Source organism: Pseudophryne corroboree, chromosome 5 (genome assembly GCF_028390025.1).
Source record: "Pseudophryne corroboree isolate aPseCor3 chromosome 5, aPseCor3.hap2, whole genome shotgun sequence".
Lineage (NCBI taxonomy): Eukaryota > Metazoa > Chordata > Amphibia > Anura > Myobatrachidae > Pseudophryne > Pseudophryne corroboree.
The window spans coordinates 195,721,052-195,741,081 of record NC_086448.1 but is presented as its reverse complement, the minus strand read 5'-3'; the positions used below and the strand labels follow the sequence as shown (position 1 = coordinate 195,741,081).

At 45.6% G+C, this 20,030-nt stretch overlaps 1 protein-coding gene and 1 pseudogene across 1 annotated transcript in view; one reads left to right on the top strand and one right to left on the bottom strand.

Annotated features, from left to right (window-relative positions):
- SKAP2 (src kinase associated phosphoprotein 2) overlaps positions 1-19,642 on the bottom strand; it is a 678,462-nt gene extending 658,820 nt beyond the window's left edge. The window contains exon 1 of the mRNA XM_063921995.1: positions 19,451-19,642. Within this exon, the coding sequence (XP_063778065.1) occupies positions 19,451-19,493 (43 nt within the window). The 5' untranslated portion in view covers positions 19,494-19,642. The remainder of the gene's footprint in view (positions 1-19,450) is intronic.
- Positions 9,723-9,842, top strand: LOC134931604 (5S ribosomal RNA; annotated as a pseudogene).
- Positions 19,643-20,030: the final 388 nt, after the last annotated feature.

Below are 20,030 nucleotides of genomic sequence, written 5' to 3'. Positions count from 1 at the left end.
CCCAAGGACAATTCCATCTTGCACCTCTTTTTTCTTTCATTTTTCTTTGCATCATGTGCTGTTTGGGGACAATTTTTTTTAAGTGCCATCCTGCCTGACACTGCAGTGCCACTCCTAGATGGGCCAGGTGTTTGTGTCGGCCACTTGTGTCGCTTAGCTTAGTCACACAGCGACCTTGGTGCGCCTCTTTTTTTCTTTGCATCATGTGCTGTTTGGGGACTATTTTTTTGTAGTGCCATCCTGCCTGACACTGCAGTGCCACTCCTAGATGGGCCAGGTTTTTGTGTCGGCCACTTGTGTCGCTTAGCTTAGCCATCCAGCGACCTCGGTGCAAATTTTAGGACTAAAAATAATATTGTGAGGTGTTCAGTGTTCAGAATAGACTGGAAATGAGTGGAAATTATGGTTATTGAGGTTAATAAAACTATGGGATCAAAATGACCCCCAAATTCTATGATTTAAGCTGTTTTTAGGGTTTTTTGTAAAAAACACCCGAATCCAAAACACACCCGAATCCGACAAAAAAATTTCGGTGAGGTTTTGCCAAAACGCGTCCGAATCCAAAACACGGCCGCGGAACCGAATCCAAAACCAAAACACAAAAATGTCCGGTGCACATCACTATAAAAAAAGTGAAGTACTAGTTCTATTATGTTTGTGTATTTATTTACTATGGTATGTTTACCTTTTTCCTGACCACTTATTTATATTATTTAAATGTTTGATGCAGCCTATACTAGAGACCATCTAGTGTTAAATATTAATACTGTATTCAATACAGTATCAAGTGTATAAAAAGACCACTTGCTCCAATGTTCCAAAGAGTGGGAGATTGTGGACTGCATTTGAAAATACCCCTCTAGAAATTCTTACGTTTGCCACTGGGGGTGGCTGATAATGTTGTGCCTAGGGGTGGCCTGACCCCTAAATTTGCCTCTGCTTGGAGCCTGTCTCTCCTGATGGAGCAGAGCAAAGCATTGTCCTCTGTGGTATCCAGTCTCTAGTTCGACCACACTTAGGTCGACACTCTCTAGGTCAACCACTGTTGGTTGACAGTAAGTAGGTCGACATGGTTTCTAGGTCGACAGGGATTCTAGGTCGACATGTAGTAGGTCGACATGACAAAAGTTTGACATGAGTTTTTCACATTTTATTTTTTTATTTTTTTCCTACTTTACGATCCACGTGGACTACAATTGGGAACAGTAACCTGCCCGAAGCACGGCGAGCAAAGCGTGCTATGCAAGGGGACACGGTGAACTAATTGGAGATCCCGGTCACTGTATCGAGAAAACAACACCAAAAAAAGTGCAAAAACTCATGTCGACCTTCTGTCATGTCGACCTAGACACTGTTGACCTAAGTGTGGTCGACCTTGCATACTACACCCGTCCTGTATGTGACTGTCATTTTAGATGTTGGAGATGTATTGATTTATTGATATATTATCAATGTAGCGATACGTTGTATGACTCTGTCCCGGATTTTCTTTTTTGGAATATAGCAACACTATGTACAAAGCATATATTTAATTTAAAATGTGTCCAGTGTAATCTCCTCTCATGCGCTGGTGTGAGAGCTCATTTTTATTATTTCTGCATAACTATAGCAAGTTCTCAGAGTTTGGAAAAAATAAGAATTTACTCACCGGTAATTCTATTTCTCGTAGTCCGTAGTGGATGCTGGGGACTCCGTAAGGACCATGGGGAATAGCGGCTCCGCAGGAGACTGGGCACAACTAAGAAAGATTTAGGACTACCTGGTGTGCACTGGCTCCTCCCTCTATGCCCCTCCTCCAGACCTCAGTTAGGAAACTGTGCCCGGAAGAGCTGACACAATAAGGAAAGGATTTGGAATCCCGGGTAAGACTCATACCAGCCACACCAATCACACCGTACAACTCGTGATACTATACCCAGTGAACAGTATGAATAACAACTGAGCCTCTCAACAGATGGCTCCAAACAATAACCCTTTAGTTAGGCAATAACTATATACAAGTATTGCAGACAATCCGCACTTGGGATGGGCGCCCAGCATCCACTACGGACTACGAGAAATAGAATTACCGGTGAGTAAATTCTTATTTTCTCTGATGTCATTGTGGATGCTGGGGACTCCGTAAGGACCATGGGGATTATACCAAAGCTCCCAAACGGGCGGGAGAGTGCGGATGACTCTGCAGCACCGAATGAGCAAACTCAAGGTCCTCCTCAGCCAGGCTATCAAACTTGTAGTATTTAGCAAATGTGTTTGAACCCGACCAAGTAGCAGCTCGGCAAAGTTGTAAAGCCAAGACCCCTCGGGCAGCCGCCCAAGAAGAGCCCACTTTCCTCGTGGAATGGGCTTTTACAGATTTAGGATGCGGCAGTCCAGCCGCAGAATGTGCAAGTTGCATCGTACTACAGATCCAGCGAGCAATAGACTGCTTTGAAGCAGGAGCACCCAGCTTGTTGGGCGCATACAGGATAAATAGCGAGTCAGTTTTCCTGACTTCAGCCGTCCTGGAAACATAGATTTTCAGGGCCCTGACTACGTCCAGCAACTTGGAATCCTCCAAGTCCTTAGTAGCCGCAGGCACCACAATAGGTTGGATCAAATGAAAAGCTGATACCACCTTAGGAAGAAATTGGGGACGAGTCCTCAATTCCGCCCTATCCATATGGAAAATCAGATAAGGGCTTTTACATGACAAAGCCGCCAATTCTGACACACGCCTGGCCGAAGCCAAGGCCAACAGCATGACCACTTTCCACATGAGATATTTTAGTTCCACGGTTTTAAGTGGCTCAAACCAATGTGACTTAAGGAAATCCAACACCACGTTGAGATCCCAAGGTGCCACTGGAGGCACAAAAGGGGGCTGAATATGGAGCACTCCTTTAACAAACGTCTGAACTTCAGGCAGTGAAGCCAGTTCTTTTTGGAAGAAAATCGACAGAGCCGAAATCTGGACCTTAATGAAACCTAATTTGAGGCCCATAGTCACCCCTGACTGTAGGAAGTGCAGAAATCGACCCAGCTGAAATTCCTCCGTTGGGGCCTTTCTGGCCTCACACCACGCAACATATTTTCGCCATATGCGGTGATAATGGTTTGCGGTCACCTCCTTCCTAGCTTTAATCAGCGTAGGGATGACTTCCTCCGGAATGCCCTTTTCCTTCAGGATCCGGCGTTCAACCGCCATGCCGTCAAACGCAGTCGCGGTAAGTCTTGGAACAGACAGGGTCCCTGCTGCAGCAGGTCCTGTCTGAGCGGCAGAGGCCATGGTTCCTCTGATATCATTTCTTGAAGTTCTGGGTACCAAGCTCTTCTTGGCCAATCCGGAACAATGATTATAGTTCTTACTCCTCTCCTTCTTATTATCCTCAGTACCTTGGGTATGAGAGGAAGAGGAGGGAACACATAAACCAACTGGTACACCCACGGTGTCACTAAAGCGTCCACAGCTATCGCCTGAGGGTCCCTTGACCTGGCGCAATATCTTTTTAGCTTTTTGTTGAGGCGGGACGCCATCATGTCCACCTGTGGCCTTTCCCACCGGTGTACAATCATTTGGAAGACTTCTGGATGAAGTCCCCACTCTCCCGGGTGGAGGTCGTGTCTGCTGAGAAAGTCTGCTTCCCAGTTGTCCACTCCGGGAATGAACACTGCTGACAGTGCTAACACATGATTTTCCGCCCATCGGAGAATCCTTGTGGCTTCTGCCATTGCCATCCTGCTTCTTGTGCCGCCCTGTCGGTTTACATGGGCGACCACCGTGATGTTGTCTGACTGGATCAGCACCGGCTGGTGTTGAAGCAGGGGTCTTGCCTGACTTAGGGCATTGTAAATGACCCTTAGTTCCAGAATATTTATGTGTAGGGAAGTCTCCTGACTCGACCATTGTCCCTGGAAGTTTCTTCCCTGTGTGACTGCTCCCCAACCTCGAAGGCTGGCATCCGTGGTCACCAGGATCCAGTCCTGTATGCCGAATCTGCGGCCCTCTAGAAGATGAGCCCTCTGCAGCCACCACAGCAACGACACCCTGGTCCTTGGAGACAGGGTTATCAGCCGATGCATCTGAAGATGCGATCCGGACCACTTGTCCAACAGATCCCACTGAAAGATCCTTGCATGGAACCTTCCGAATGGAATTGCTTCGTAAGAAGCCACCATCTTTCCCAGGACTCGCGTGCAGTGGTGCACCGACACCTGTTTTGGTTTTAGGAGGTCTCTGACTAGAGATGACAACTCCTTAGCCTTCTCCTCCGGGAGAAACACTTTTTTCTGTTCTGTGTCCAGAACCATCCCCAGGAACAGTAGACGCGTTGAAGGAACCAGCTGCGACTTTGGAATATTCAGGATCCAGCCGTGCTGTTGTAGCACTTCCCGAGCTAGTGCTACTCCGATCAACAACTGTTCCCTGGACCTCGCCTTTATAAGGAGATTGTCCAAGTACGGGATAATTAAAACTCCCTTTTTCCGAAGGAGTATCATCATTTCGGCCATTACCTTGGTAAATACCCTCGGTGCCGTGGACAGACCAAACGGCAACGTCTGGAATTGGTAATGACAGTCCTGTACCACAAATCTGAGGTACTCCTGGTGAGGAGGGTAAATGGGGACATGCAGGTAAGCATCCTTGATGTCCAGTGATACCATGTAATCCCCCTCGTCCAGGCTTGCAATCACCGCCCTGAGCGATTCCATCTTGAACTTGAACCTTCTTATATAAGTGTTCAAGGATTTTAAATTTAAAATGGGTCTCACCGAACCGTCCGGTTTCGGTACCACAAACATTGTGGAATAGTAACCCCGTCCTTGTTGAAGGAGGGGTACCTTGATTATCACCTGCTGAGAATACAGCTTGTGAATCGCCTCCAGCACCGCCTCCCTGTCCGGGGGAGCTGTCGGCAAGGCAGATTTGAGGAAACGGCGAGGGGGAGACGTCTCGAATTCCAGCTTGTACCCCTGAGATACTACTTGTAGAATCCAGGGATCCACCCGTGAGCGAGCCCACTGGTCGCTGAAGTTCTTGAGACGGGCCCCCACCGTACCTGGCTCCGCCTGTGGAGCCCCAGCGTCATGCGGTGGACTTAGAGGAAGCGGGGGAGGACTTTTGTTCCTGGGAACTGGCTGTATGTTGCAGCTTTTTCCCTCTACCTCTGCCTCTGGGCAGAAAGGACGCGCCTCTAACCCGCTTGCCTTTCTGGGGCCGAAAGGACTGTACCTGATAATACGGTGCTTTCTTTGGCTGTGAGGGAACATGGGGTAAAAATGCTGACTTCCCAGCTGTCGCTGTGGAAACGAGGTCCGAGAGACCATCCCCAAACAACTCCTCACCCTTGTAAGGCAAAACTTCCGTGTGCCTTTTAGAATCTGTATCTCCTGTCCACTGCCGAGTCCACAATCCTCTCCTGGCAGAAATGGATATTGCATTTATTCTAGATGCCAGCCGGCAAATATCCCTCTGTGCATCTCTCATGTATAAGACAGCGTCTTTAATATGCTCTACGGTTAGCAATATAGTGTCCCTCTCTAGGGTATCAATGTTTTCCGACAGGGAATCTGACCACGCAGCTGCAGCACTGCACATCCATGCTGAAGCAATAGCCGGTCTCAGTATAATTCCTGAGTGTGTATATACAGACTTCAGGATAGCCTCCTGCTTTCTATCCGCAGGCTCCTTTAGGGCGGCCGTGTCCGGAGACGGTAGTGCCACCTTTTTTGACAGACGTGTGAGCGCTTTATCCACCCTAGGGGATGTCTCCCAACGTGACCTGTCCTCTGGCGGGAAAGGGTACGCCATTAGTAACTTTTTAGAAATTACCAGTTTTTTATCGGGGGAAGCCCACGCTTCTTCACACACTTCATTTAATTCATCAGATGGGGGAAAAACCACTGGTAGCTTTTTCTCCCCAAACATAATACCCTTTTTTGTGGTACCTGGGGTAATATCAGAAATGTGTAACACATTTTTCATTGCCGTAATCATATAACGAGTGGCTCTATTGGAATGTACACTAGTCTCATCGTCGTCGACACTGGAGTCAGTATCCGTGTCGACATCTGTGTCTGCCATCTGAGGTAGTGGGCGTTTTAGAGCCCCTGATGGCTTTTGAGACGCCTGGGCAGGCACGGGCTGAGCAGCCGGCTGTCCCACATCTGCTATGTCGTCAAACCTTTTATGTAAGGAGTTGACACTGTCGCGTAATTCCTTCCACATGTCCATCCATTCAGGTGTCGACCCCGCAGGGGGTGACATCACATTTATCGGCACCTGCTCCGCCTCCACATAAGCCTCCTCATCAAACATGTCGACACAGCCGTACCGACACACCGCACACACACAGGGAATGCTCTGACTGAGGACAGGACCCCACAAAGTCCTTTGGGGAGACAGAGAGAGAGTATGCCAGCACACACCAGAGCGCTATATAATGCAGGGATACACATCTACACACAGTGATTTTTCCCCTATAGCTGCTATAATACACAGTTTGCGCCTAAATTTAGTGCCCCCCCTCTCTTTTTTACCCTATTGAGCCTGGAAACTGCAGGGGAGAGCCTTGGGAGCATCCTTCCAGCGGAGCTGTGAGAGGAAATGGCGCCAGTGTGCTGAGGGAGATAGCCCCGCCCCCTTTTCGGCGGACTTCTCCCGCTTTTTTCAGGATATTTTTGGCAGGGGATTTTACACATATATAGTCTTACTGACTATATTATGTGTTTTTTTGCCAAGCTAAGGTACTCTTATTGCAGCCCAGGGCGCCCCCCCCCAGCGCCCTGCACCCATCAGTGACCGGAGTGTGTGGTGTGCATGGGGAGCAATGGCACACAGCTGCAGTGCTGTGCGCTACCTTAATGAAGACCGGAGTCTTCAGCTGCCGATTTCCTGGACGTTCTTCTTGCTTCTGGCTCTGCAAGGGGGACGGTGGCGCGGCTCCGGGACCGGACGACCGAGGCTGGGCCTGTGTTCGATCCCTCTGGAGCTAATGGTGTCCAGTAGCCTAAGAAGCCCAAGCTAGCTGCAAGCAGGTAGGTTCGCTTCTTCTCCACTCAGTCCCTCGTAGCAGTGAGTCTGTTGCCAGCAGATCTCACTGAAAATAAAAAACCTAAATTATACTTTCTTTTATAAGAGCTCAGGAGAGCCCCTACTGTGCAACCAGCTCGGCCGGGCACAAAATTCTAACTAAGGTCTGGAGGAGGGGCATAGAGGGAGGAGCCAGTGCACACCAGGTAGTCCTAAATCTTTCTTAGTTGTGCCCAGTCTCCTGCGGAGCCGCTATTCCCCATGGTCCTTACGGAGTCCCCAGCATCCACTAGGACGTCAGAGAAAATACAAATCACAGTGACATGTGTGAACTCTGTGTCCTACGTCCTGTGTTATTCTATTTTAAATATCATATCAGCTTCCTGTTTTTGGTCACTCAAATGTTTGCTACAGAAAGTTTGAGAGGAGTATTGCTGGTTATATTGCAGCTCACAGAGCGCTGGGCATGACCCCTCAGTGACGGCAAAAGGGGGCGTGACTCGCGATCGCGGCTCTGCCTCTAGACCATGCCCTTTTTGTATAGGCCATGCCCCCTTTTCGGGCGCATGCGTTTTGCGCAATCTATTGTCCCTCTTTAGACTTTCACAAAGTTGGGAGGTATGCACTAGCTATAAGGCACAATGGGGTAAATGTAAGAACAGGCGCTTTGGGGGAGACGCAGTATCAGCGCCCGGTATGTACGCTATACCGCTTCTCCCCCATATACGATGGCTGCAGAGAGTGCATCTAAAAGATAGCAGGCCGATATCTAAAAGATAGCAGGCCGATATGGGAGGGTAATGTATGAACAGTCAGCAGCGCTGGCCGTTCCGACACCTGCAACTGTCCATTTCGACATCTGCAGGTGGCGATGCCCATAGACCACAGCAGGGACAGAGCTGTCCCTGGCTGTGGCAGACACTGGCTCCTGACAGTGCTGGGAATCTCGAGGGAGTAGCGAGATCCCGCACATGTGCAGAGGGATCCGGCCGGGAGGAAGACACAGTGTGTCAGCTCTGAACTGATGCGCTGTGAGCTCAGGGAGACATCGCCGGAGGGGGGAGCGCTTCGGCAGACAAGATGTTGATATATCTTGTCGATGTCCCTTCCTGCTTCACCTCAGTAATGATGTGATGCGCGCTGCTATTATACATTTACCTGAATGATCCCTATGGCTACATGCATTTTAAATAAGGTTTCTCATGGCCACTTGCAGTATATGGAACCTCTTGTAAAACACAAGACACAAACAAACAAATCCTGAAAATTAACAATTAATTATGCTCATTACTTCTTGCATATATATTAATTAGGGATCAGATCCCAACACCACCCTGTGATCAAGCCATTACTGCGAAACGTACGTCAGGGTATCCGCTCACGTGATGCGCATCATGTGACCAGAGTGAGCTTTTCAATTTCAGAGGTTACCGGGACCCAGGACGCCGGGAGCATCCTTGCACTCTATAGCTCCGGAGCTCCTCTCCGGATAATTACATCAATACAGCCTGGGCGCCACGGCCAGAACACCGCCAATTCCAGCACGGAGGTAACGCCGGTGCACTCTTCATGCACCACGAGCGCTATCCCGCTGAGAGCAGCAGCACGGTCTGGCCATGATAAGCAGACAACAGAATCTTGGTATCATATGTGAAATACCCATTACAATTAACCTTTTTCTTGTTATCATCAGTGCTAATGTGACCATTTTCTACATGGAGCTGTCACTCATATAATACCAGTCACACAGGGAGTAACGGTTTTACATAGATTTAACTATTTATCCTAGAAACCTTAGTCTCCAATTCAGAGCACTATTTCTGCATATGTCTGTTCGAGTATGGTTTAATTGTATTTATGCTTATATATAACAGACATTTTAGTCTCTAATTTAGAGTGATATATCTGTATATGTCTGCTTGAGCATGATAATTTTCATTTGTGCTTATACACCATCTGCTGTTCACGCTTAAATGCTGGCTGTATTTCTGCATAACCATTGGAGGAAATTAAGAGTGATTATAGATTAGCCTCCTAGAGCGTTCTGTCATAAGAAATTTTCTTTAAGCACCTAACAATAGTCCGCAACACTATCAGTAAAACTTATCAGTGAATTCTTGTGTCACTTTAATTGTTACATGGTATCTGTTCCAAATGACAAATGTAACAATATATAGAGCTCAGAACTTGTAACTGTCTCAGCTTAAAACCACAGTGTGCGGTGTAATTGTCCTAAATGATACATATTTCATTATACTGAGCACGAAATCTGAAATAGTATCTGGACTATTTTCAGTTATATTGAGTGATATACTAAACTCTGTTCGCTATATCCTGAACAGTTCTCTGGGCCCTAACTGATATATGGGCTACACAGTGTTTGATTTTTTCATGCTTAGAGCCCTTGTAATGTGGACTTAGGTGCAATTAATCCTTTGCAATAAGAACTGCTGTATTTGAATAGCAGTCACAATTCCTGGTATATAAGATTTATCAGATTAATGTGGTGATTTTGTGGTCATAGTATTTGTGACAACAAATCACCTTACTGTGTTATTTCCTTAGCAGGTAACTCATTATTATTGCCTGCACCCTTATCTGTGTTCATAAACACACACATGAGAGTTTTTTTGTGTGTGATCACTGCACGGAACATTTTGGAAGCAGTTACTGCTTAAATTCTACCCGGGCGAAAGGTCCAAGCGCAGTTATTTGCGGTCATACCCCACTGGAGATGCCCAATCTCATCTGATCTTGGAAGCCAAGAAGTGGAGGGCCGGGCCAGTACTCGGATGGGAGACCACCTTGGAACACCCAGGTACTGCAATCTATCGCTACTCACTGGATCCACTCGCATATCAAATTGTAAGCAGTGCACAAACCAAGTGTACCAAAAATTGGACATATGACCTATGATTCAATCCTCTGCAATAACTTTGCTTTAAAGTCGATTATGCAGATTAAATGACGGTCATAAATAAGTTATTTATTATAATACCAGGAACCCGGTTACCCAGATATCTTAGCCGAGGCTATGTAATGTTTAACATATATTTCTTATAAATTCGCACTTATTGGTATAATTAGAACTCTCTACTATTAAACTTAATCAATAAAATTTATGTTCTTAGCAGATATCTATATTAGATCTCTTCATGTCTGAAATTGAGTGCTCCCCAACAGGAGTCAACTGTTCTTCTACTTCTTTTGTATTAATTTGATACCAATTTCTGACTCTGGGGAGCACCACTGAGGGTTAACATATAAACACACTATATAGGCAAAGAAAAGCCCCAAGGTGTGTGGTTACCTCACTATGAAGTTAATTCATTAACAGTACTTGTTTTTTTCAGACAATTACCATTTTTTGTATTATAACATTTGTTTTCAATCTGTGCGGTTCCCTCCACAAACCCCTTTTCTAAATCCTGAAAATTATCAGTGTCTTTTCTTCAACAAGTAGATCTTTCTAACTTTTTGGCTCATTTACATTTTGGATGTAAGTCAGTGGCAAACGCAGGATTTCTAGAGGGGGGTTTCCAAATGTAATCCACAGACTACCACTCTGCAGAACATGGAATACAGTATTAATATGTAACACTATAGATGGTCTATAGTATAGACTGTATCAAACATTTAAATAATATAAATAAGATAAGTGATCATGAAAAGGTTAAACATACTATAATAAATAAATACGCCAACACAATGGAACCAGTACTACACTTTCCAAGGACACATTCTTCAACCTCATGATAAGGCTCCTGTCTCTTCTTCCTGGTAGCTACTCTCTGGTCCAGTGCACTGATTGAGTGCTCAGATCCACACACAGCAAACTTGATAGAAGAAGCTGCTACCACTGGGCATGTGTAGCAGCTCCGCTCTGTCTCTTAACTTGCATGATGTGGCAGCAGCTCTAGTAATCATATTATATACCGTTGCTATTGTCAGAATTTGAGCCAATTGCCAAGAGGAGGGGGGGGGGGGGGGGGTCCGGGCAACCAGAGACCACTCTTCTATGCTGGAATCTCACTGTTTTATAAGTCGTTGTAGCTATTGCATTGCAGTATTCTTTTCTTGAGCTATTTCTGAGACCTTGCTCCAGGCCATACTTGCCTACGCGCCCTCATTCTGCAGGAGACTCCCTGAAATAGAAGCAATCTCCCTGACTCCCTAAATAGTCCAGCAATCTCCCTGATTGCACCTTATCCCCATTATGCAGCTGTTACATTCTTGGGGGGAAAAAATAAATCACAGATACATACATTCAAATGGGATCATCAATGCCATTTCCCTGCATTGGTTATAAGACACAATGGCCAGCATTTACTAAAAATCCGAGTTTTGACGATTTGTGTTTTTTTTTTTCTAAGTCCCAATCTGGGAATTCACTAAGCAGAAAACTCGGCAGTGTCTGGTCTATTTGTAATGGTTTGATTGGCAAAGTTCAGAAATACGAATGAATAGACCATCGGTCAAACGCGGCTGTTATTTCATACAATACGGGCATTCACTATTCATTCATATTTGGGTGTTAGTCTCTGAGTGCTCAAGTGCGGGTCTGTTTTTTTTTCGATTCGTTAAAAAAAGCAGCAAAAAAATAGACCTGCTTTTTCCAGGCGAGTTTGGATAATCATGCACAGATCAGTGAGATCTGTGCATGGTTATCTATGGGAAAGGGTCTGTTTACTGTAAAAACTTGTTAAAAAAATTGCGTGGGGTCCCCCCTCCTGAGCCAAACCGGCCTCGGGCTCTTTGAGCTGGTCCTGGTTGAAAAAATATGGGGGAAAAATTGACAGGGGTTCCCCCATATTTGAACAACCAGCACCGGGCTCTGCGCCTGGTCCTGGTGCAAAAAATACGGGGGACAAAAAGCGTAGGGGTCCCCCGTATTTTTTGAACCAGCACCAGGCTCCAATAGTCAGAGAGATAATGCCACAGCCGGGGGACACTTTTATATAGGTCCCTGCGGCCCTGGCATTAAATCACTAACTAGTCACCCCTGGCTGGGGTACCCTGGAGGAGTGGGGACCCCTTAAAACAAGGGGTCCCCCCCTCCAGCCACCCAAGGGCCAGGGGTGAAGCCCGAGGCTGTCCCCCCCATCCATGGGCTGCGGATGGGGGGCTGATAGCCAAGTGTAAAATAAAAGAATATTGTTTTTTGCACAAGAACTACAAGTCCCTGCAAGCCTCCCCGCAAGCTGGTACTTGGAGAACCACAAGTACCAGCATGCAGGGGTTAAACGGGTCCGCTGGTACCTATAGTTCTTCTGCAAAAAAAATACCCAAATAAAAACAGGACACACACACCTTGAAAGTATAACTTTATTACATACATTCTGACACACACATACTTACCTATGTTCAGATGCCGACTCGGCCCACGTCTCGACGTCGATTCCAGGGTACCTGAAAATAAAATTATACTCACCTAAATCCAGTGTGTCGTGTCCTTTTTTTATAATCCACGTACTTGGCAAAAAAACAAACCGCATACCCGATCCCCGCACTGAAAGGGGTCCCATGTTTACACATGGGACCCCTTTCCCCGTCTGCCGGAACCCCCCCTGACTCCTGTCAAAGAGGGTCCCTTCAGCCAATCAGGGAGCGCCACGTCGTGGCACCCTCCTGATTGGCTGTGACCTCCTGTAGTGTCAGTGAGGCTGTGCAGTGAAGATACAATGTAGCGCATAGGCGCACCATTGTATCCAATGATGGGAACTTTGCGGTCAGCAGTTGACCGCGAGTAACCTCAACCGCTGACCGCAAAGTTCCCATCATTGGATACAGGGTGTGTGTGTGTGTCCTGTTTTTATTTGGGTATTTTTTTTGCAGAAGAACTATAGGTACCAGCAGGCCCGTTTAACCCCTGCATGCTGGTACTTGTGGTTCTCCAAGTACCAGCTTGCGGGGGAGGCTTGCAGGGACTTGTAGTTCTTGTGCAAAAAACAATATTCTTTTATTTTACACTTGGCTATCAGCCCCCCATCCGCAGCCCATGGATGGGGGGGGGACAGCCTCGGGCTTCACCCCAGGCCCTTGGGTGGCTGGAGGGGGGGACCCCTTGTTTTAAGGGGTCCCCACTCCTCCAGGGTACCCCAGCCAGGGGTGACTAGTTAGTGATTTAATGCCAGGGCCGCAGGGACCTATATAAAAGTGTCCCCCGGCTGTGGCATTATCTCTCTGACTAGTGGAGCCCGGTGCTGGTTCAAAAAATACGGGGGACCCCTACGCTTTTTGTCCCCCGTATTTTTTGCACCAGGACCAGGCGCAGAGCCCGGTGCTGGTTGTTCAAATATGGGGGAACCACTGTCAATTTTCCCCCCAGATTTTTTCAACCAGGACCGGCTCAAAGAGCCCGAGGCTGGTGTGGCTTAGGAGGGGGGAACCCACGCAATTTTTTTCATAATTTGTAACACTTTAAACACCTTTTAAAGGTACACAATGAAGCCCTGCACGGATCTCACAGATTCCTTGTGTTTTGTCAGGCAGTGTTTTACTCATCACTCCCGTAAAACACTGCCTGACATTACGAATCACATCGACATCGGAAAAAACGAATGTGGAAAACTCGGCAGCTTAGTAAATGACCGTATCAGGATTCAAAAAGTTGCAGTAAAATGCACCCGATACCATTCGAGTTCAAACACCCTTAAAAACGGCTAAAACACGAATATTAGTAAATTTTGGCCAATGATCCCTATGGCTACATTCATTTTAAATAAAGTTTCTCGTGGCCACTTACAGTATATGGAACCTCTTGTAAAGCACAATACACAACAAATTCTGCAAAATATCAGTCTTTTCTTCAACAAGTAGATTTTACTAACTTTGGGGCTCATTTACATTTGGATGTCAGTCATTTTTATGACACGCCTCTCAGATGTAGCGGTGCACGTCCGCACTGATAGGTATTACTTTCACATCTCCCTGAAATGCTTTTTCAAAAGTAGGCAAGTATGCGAGTTTACACTGTACATAAGCCTGAGAGGAATAAAAATACATTTGTCTCTAAATAGACTAAAATATCACAGGCAAGGACATGTTCGTGGAACATCAAGCCATAGTGCTGTGCGAGTGGTACAGCCCTGGTGCTGCCTGGATACCCACCCAGACTCCCTTAGGACATGGCGGGTGCCCAGCTTCTCTCTGGTGCTGTTGGCTCCATGCCCCCGTCTTATGTCACATGTGGTGGGCCTGCCAGGCCCAGGGTGCAGTGTTGCCTGCTACAGCCCTGCATCTGTATTAGTCTTCAGGGAACTTTAGTACGTTTTTTAAATACAATTACAGTGAATTGTTTGGTGTAAATAAACTTAGGCATTGTATGTTATGATTAAAATTAAAGCTGGGTACACACTATGCTAAATATTGGCAGATCTTGCAATCCACACACATTGCACCAAGCATTGTATAGTGTGTATCCTCAAATCCACCAATCCATCGTCTGATGATTTGGGGAATTGCATCATCCCATCTAAAGTGGAGAGGTGTTGTTAAGCATATAACAATATATTTTGCGTCATCATACGGTGGATCATGTAGCGTGTATATTGTTACATTGCATCGCTGCGTCACCACATCGCTTAGGTGTGTACCCAGTTTAGGTATAATAAATTGGACCCAAATTAAGTGAGGTTACACACTGGAGTCAGTGCCAGAGTCTTCTGCACATACAGTACGCTATATTCCGGCACTACAGTATCTTCAGCAGTATGGCACCTGCACCATATTGTTGTCATTTATATCATCCGCATTTTCTGTAGTGTAGTAGCCGACTTCTTGATCTGACCTTCTTTCTTGGTATGACATGGTCCGAGAGAATAATAATAATAATAATAAAAAAAAAAAAACAATCTGCAGTGTTTACTTGATGCAGATGAATTAAAAGTGGCAAGCCTGCTTATTTCAAAGCAGACGAATTCTGCATAGGAATGAGGATGTGTAAGAATCCTGCTTTTTTTCCTGATTGGCTAGGTGTGACAGCCTTGTTGCCGGGCAGAATTTGTGGTGTGGTGTTTGAATGTCAGCCAAATTTTTGTGAGCCTATTGAACTGAAAGAGGGGTGGCTGGCTGGGTTTATATAAGGGTGGAAGTTTCTGTGGACAGCCTCTTTTGCCTTGTGGAGTCCCACCCTCCCACTGAAAACCTTGTTTGTCACTGCTTGTTTATTGCTTCTTTTCCATCCAGGGGATGCGCAGCTTGGCAGGAGAATGTTGCAGTCTCAGTGGCCTTTGTGGTGCAAGATGTCGTCGTGGGGCAAGTTACTTGGCAAGTTTGTCCTGCTCTGTGCGGGAGACCTGGGCGCGCTTTGTGCCGGAGTATTTCAGTCTTGGACCATGAGGTGTGATGAGTCCCTGTGACGCTAGTCCGTCGTTATAGGGGGGACATGCTAGTCGTCACCTAGGGTGTGGTACACCAATTAAGGCTAGAACTGAGATTGCAGCGTCTCTTGGACACCTTTACCTCATAGGTCAATTACAATCGGAATAAATAGCTGTGACCTTTAAGCAAAACCGCTTTATGTGTCAGTGTAATTTATTGCGTCAGTGTTGTTATTTCTAGTGTTACGTTTTCCTTAAGGTACCTGTGGTAAAAGAGGTAAAACGATGATGGGAGTCGTTATCTTAAATGTTGGTTACATTCAGGTTAATTAGGGTTATAGGGTATAAGGCTTTACCAGTGTTTTAGGAATAAAACAATGGAGCTGGGCAGCCAATGGTGGGGGGGGGGGGGATATTCACAATGCACGACTGCTACTGATTGGATGTCTGCCTAGGGGGTTTCAATTCCGCTGCAAACTGGTGCACATGTAACGATTTAGATATAAATCGTAGATTATTACTTTTCTCAGTAATGTCTTAAGGGTGCGTGAGCATCTGTCCATTTTACCCCCTTTTTATTTAGAATGTAAAACTTGTTATCAAACTGTGCATTAACACAAATACAATACAACAAGGCAAAGAATGAAAGCCTCTCACATTCTGCAGTTGAAAGTAGAATAATCAAAGCTGTGTTATCAGGGTAACGGGCTGTACATATTTACTGTCAACAGTTGTGATGTGAACTCTTTCTACACGGATTGGTACTTTGAAGAAAAAAAAGGACACTATCATATGCAGTGAAAACAAAGAAAAAACAACCTTGCAATAAACACAAATAAGGTTAATGGGTCCTAAGCTCAGTTTAATTAACTGCTCATGATCTATGCAATTAAATAAGCAGAATCATAATAGAGGTGTGGGGTGCGGTCCCCTGGATTGGCTGGGCTGGGTGGTTCTAGTGTGGCATACCTTTACATTCTATTAACACTTATCACTTACTAATTTCTTCACTAACACTATTTCTTTATTTTAATTACATATCATTATTTTTGTATCACTTTCTGTATATAGCTTCGGCTTCCTAACACTAATTTATTAACACTATAGTTTTTTCACTGGTATGCTGCCCTGGGCTTTCTGGCTTATGCTGATTTTTGGGGTGCCGCACCCTGCACCTAGATATAGCACTAGGGACCCCCAATATACAGAGAGGCCTTGACGTGGCTTGGGGGTTTATTCATACATTTGCGCAAATATATGTAACCAAGATCTCTGAATTCTAATATTGTGTAGGATTTTTAAATCTGGTTACTGGTCTCATTCAGTAAGATGAAGGGAGAGCAGGGTAGGGTGTCCATCACTAGGAACTAATGGGCACATCACAATTTTTCGCTATGGAGCCCTAAATTTCTAATTACATCCCTGATGTACTACATTCATGATGTCATGTAAACATGATTGTTCTCACAAAAGCGTGGTTCATTTTTCCTTGTATGATTATTTAAGGAATGGTCTTTGACCGTTTGTCTTCATGCATCTATTATATAGTCCTACACAGTGGGCCGAATCCAATTAGCCACTGGTACCATTAACGCAGACTATTGTGGGACAAAACCCATGGCAACATTTTTCTATTTAATTAGAAATCCACAATAAGTTAACGTGGGCCTCAATGGTAGTTAACGCATAATTTGTTTTGCACTGTAATAGGCGCAAAGTAAGAAAAAAATCCCTGTTTTAAACTAAACATGTAGCGACTTGGACCCTCATTCATCATGAATCGCTTGTGTGATCCACTGCTCAGTTTCCCGATTATCAGGAAACTGCGAAGGCACAGGACCCATTCTGCACATGTGTAGAGCAGGACCTGCGGGTGGCTCGCATTTTTGCAACAGCTCCTGCCTGATTGACAGGCAGAGGCGTACCGGGCAGGGGCGGAGACAGACGGCGTTTCGGTGTGTTTTCCCCGTTTTCTGGGAGTTGCAAGGGCAAGGTCTGCGTCTTATCCATGCTGAATGTGGGCCTCTGTTCAGAACCTCTGGTACCCACCATCCCTAATGGTTTATAAAGCTGGCAAATGAAGACATACCTTTTTAGGTAATTTTCTACAAAAAGCTGAATAATGTGGGACAGGTATGTGGAGGGGGGGGGGGGGGGGGAGCTGTTTAGATGAGACGTGAGGTTTTAAACTTGCAGCTTCTTCAAAGTGGCACAAAATGACAAAATAATCACCTTACAGGCATTTTAATGTACTACACTCATCAGATAATCGTAAAGCGCAACGGAATTTGCTGCGCTATATAAAAAACTGCTACCACATAAAATAATAAAATTAGATAAATTAAAACATGCTTAATATAATTTTTCTACTGTTAAAAAAAATGCTAAAATCATCCATTAGACACTTTAAAAAGCTCCACATACTTTGCTTATGGCCACTAACAGCCTTCTATATTGTGCCACTTTTGGGGGGTTCTGTATAATTTCCCCACTTTTCCTCACACCTGTCACAGGTACAACTGTGCAGAACGGGGTGAGAGGGAGACAGGAGAATAAATAGAGAGATACAGTTGTGAGTGATTGTGACCTGGAGAATGACTAGTCATGTAATATGCAGTAAAGCTAGGTACACACTATACAATTATCTGGCCGGTTATCTGCCAGATCTAGCTGGTTGGAATGGAAATCTGGTAATGGATGAGAGCAAATGACAATCGACCATTTGCTCCCAAACACTGCAAAAAAACAAAAACAGTTCGTAAAAGTTGGTTAAATTTGTGCTTAACCAATTTGTCTGAACGACAGGTTTTGTTTGTTTTCCAGTGTTTGGGAGCAAATGGTCGATTGTATAGTGCGTACCTAGCTTCACTGACAATACCTTCACATGTACTGAGTTGACTGAAATTTTCCCATACAAATAAATTCATGGCAGTGTCGTAACAGGTGCAGAGACAACTAGGGCCGACTCTCCCTGCCCATGGCCCACATGATGTCATAATGTCACCAACCGTCTGCCAGATGAGTATTGAAGCAGGGAGATGGGCGTTGGGAATGTCTTAAAAATGGTGTAGTAGGGGATGCCGACGGCCGGGCTCCCTGCGGCCAGCATACCGGCGCCGGCATACCGACAGCTGGGCGAGCGCAAATGAGCCCCTTGGGGGTTCGCTGCGCTCGCCCCGCTGCGGGCACGGTGGCGCGCTACACGCGCCACGCTATCTATTCTCTCTCCAGGGGGGTCGTGGACCCCCAAGAGGGAGAAAAGGTGTCGGTATGCCAGGTGTCGGGATTCCGGCGCAGGTATATTGTGCGCCGGGATCCCGACAGCCGGCAAACTGAAGACCACCCCTTAAGAACACACGCTGCACCTTTGTGTGTAGGTGGAAAGAGTGCTGTAGGGGCAGAAATTATAATGTTGCTTTGGCCTTGCATCCAGGGAATCAGCACCAATCGTACACCCCTCGTTACATCCCTTATCCATGTCACTGCTGGTTTAGCTATAATCACAGTTTATTTAATAGATGGAAAGCGGTTAAAATACAGCTAGTCGGGATCCCGGCGGTCACAATGCTAGCAGTGAAATCTCGCCGCTGGAATACTGGCGCCACAGGCTATTCTCCCTCTGTGGGTGTCCACGACACCCATAGAGGGAGAATATAACCTCTGGCGAGCACAGCGAGCCCGCAAGTGGCTTTCTAGCACTCGCCCTGCTGCCAGTATACTGGTGGCCATGATGCCTCTGTCGGTATACTGACGTCCGGCATCCGGGCCGCCGGTAATTCATACTGAAGCCTAATAGACAATAGCGCAATATTATAGAAAGGATCAGCTGTGCTATCAAATAAGTTAGAATATTTTGCTGTGGGTAACCATTTCCCTGACTGACAAACAACACTGATATGTTACACAATAGCAGATCAGAGGAGTTGAATAATTGCAAGTCATTTTGGGTGATAAGAAGTATGTAAAACTATAAGTAACACCATTGCAGTTTGATCTACACTACAAAAATATTTCATTTGTGTTTCAAATTGAGGTTATTGACATGAGTAGAGAGATGTAAGAGAGCTGCCTCTACATGCACAGTGCTCATCCCGTAGCTCCGCCCTTCACCATTTACCTGCTATAATGTTCTTTACGTCCTCAGGTAGCAGTTGATTCATTGTCAAAGGCTGGTTACCTATAGAAATCTAAGTCTTTGGGCTGGTAAGCTGGCAATAGAGCTTGCAGTTTTCACAGGGTGCATGAAAACAGGGAAGTAAAAAGCTGAGAGGAAGAAAGAAAAGGCTTCTGTGAGTTCTCAGTGTTTAAGGAAGTAACTGGACAAATCAGCATGTTTACACTCCCTCCTCCCCTAGGCCAAAAGCACACAATTGTGCAATGAATTATCATCCTTTTTTTTTATTTTGACTGTGCTACAAAAATAGGCAAGCCGCCATCAATAGTCTTCATCCACTGTCAACAGTAAACTTTATAGAATATGTTGCTTATATTCTATGCCACAAATCTTTGCCATACAAACATACAGTTGATGTCTATCACTTAATGCGATGGAAATATTTGAAAATGTCAAGGTACAGTATGTGATAGACATTAGGTTTAAAGGAGTTCTCAAGCAATTATGTGTAATACCCTGCTACACTGCTACAGTATGTGAAGTATTATGTCCAATGTTGTGTATTGCACTACAGTACTTGCAC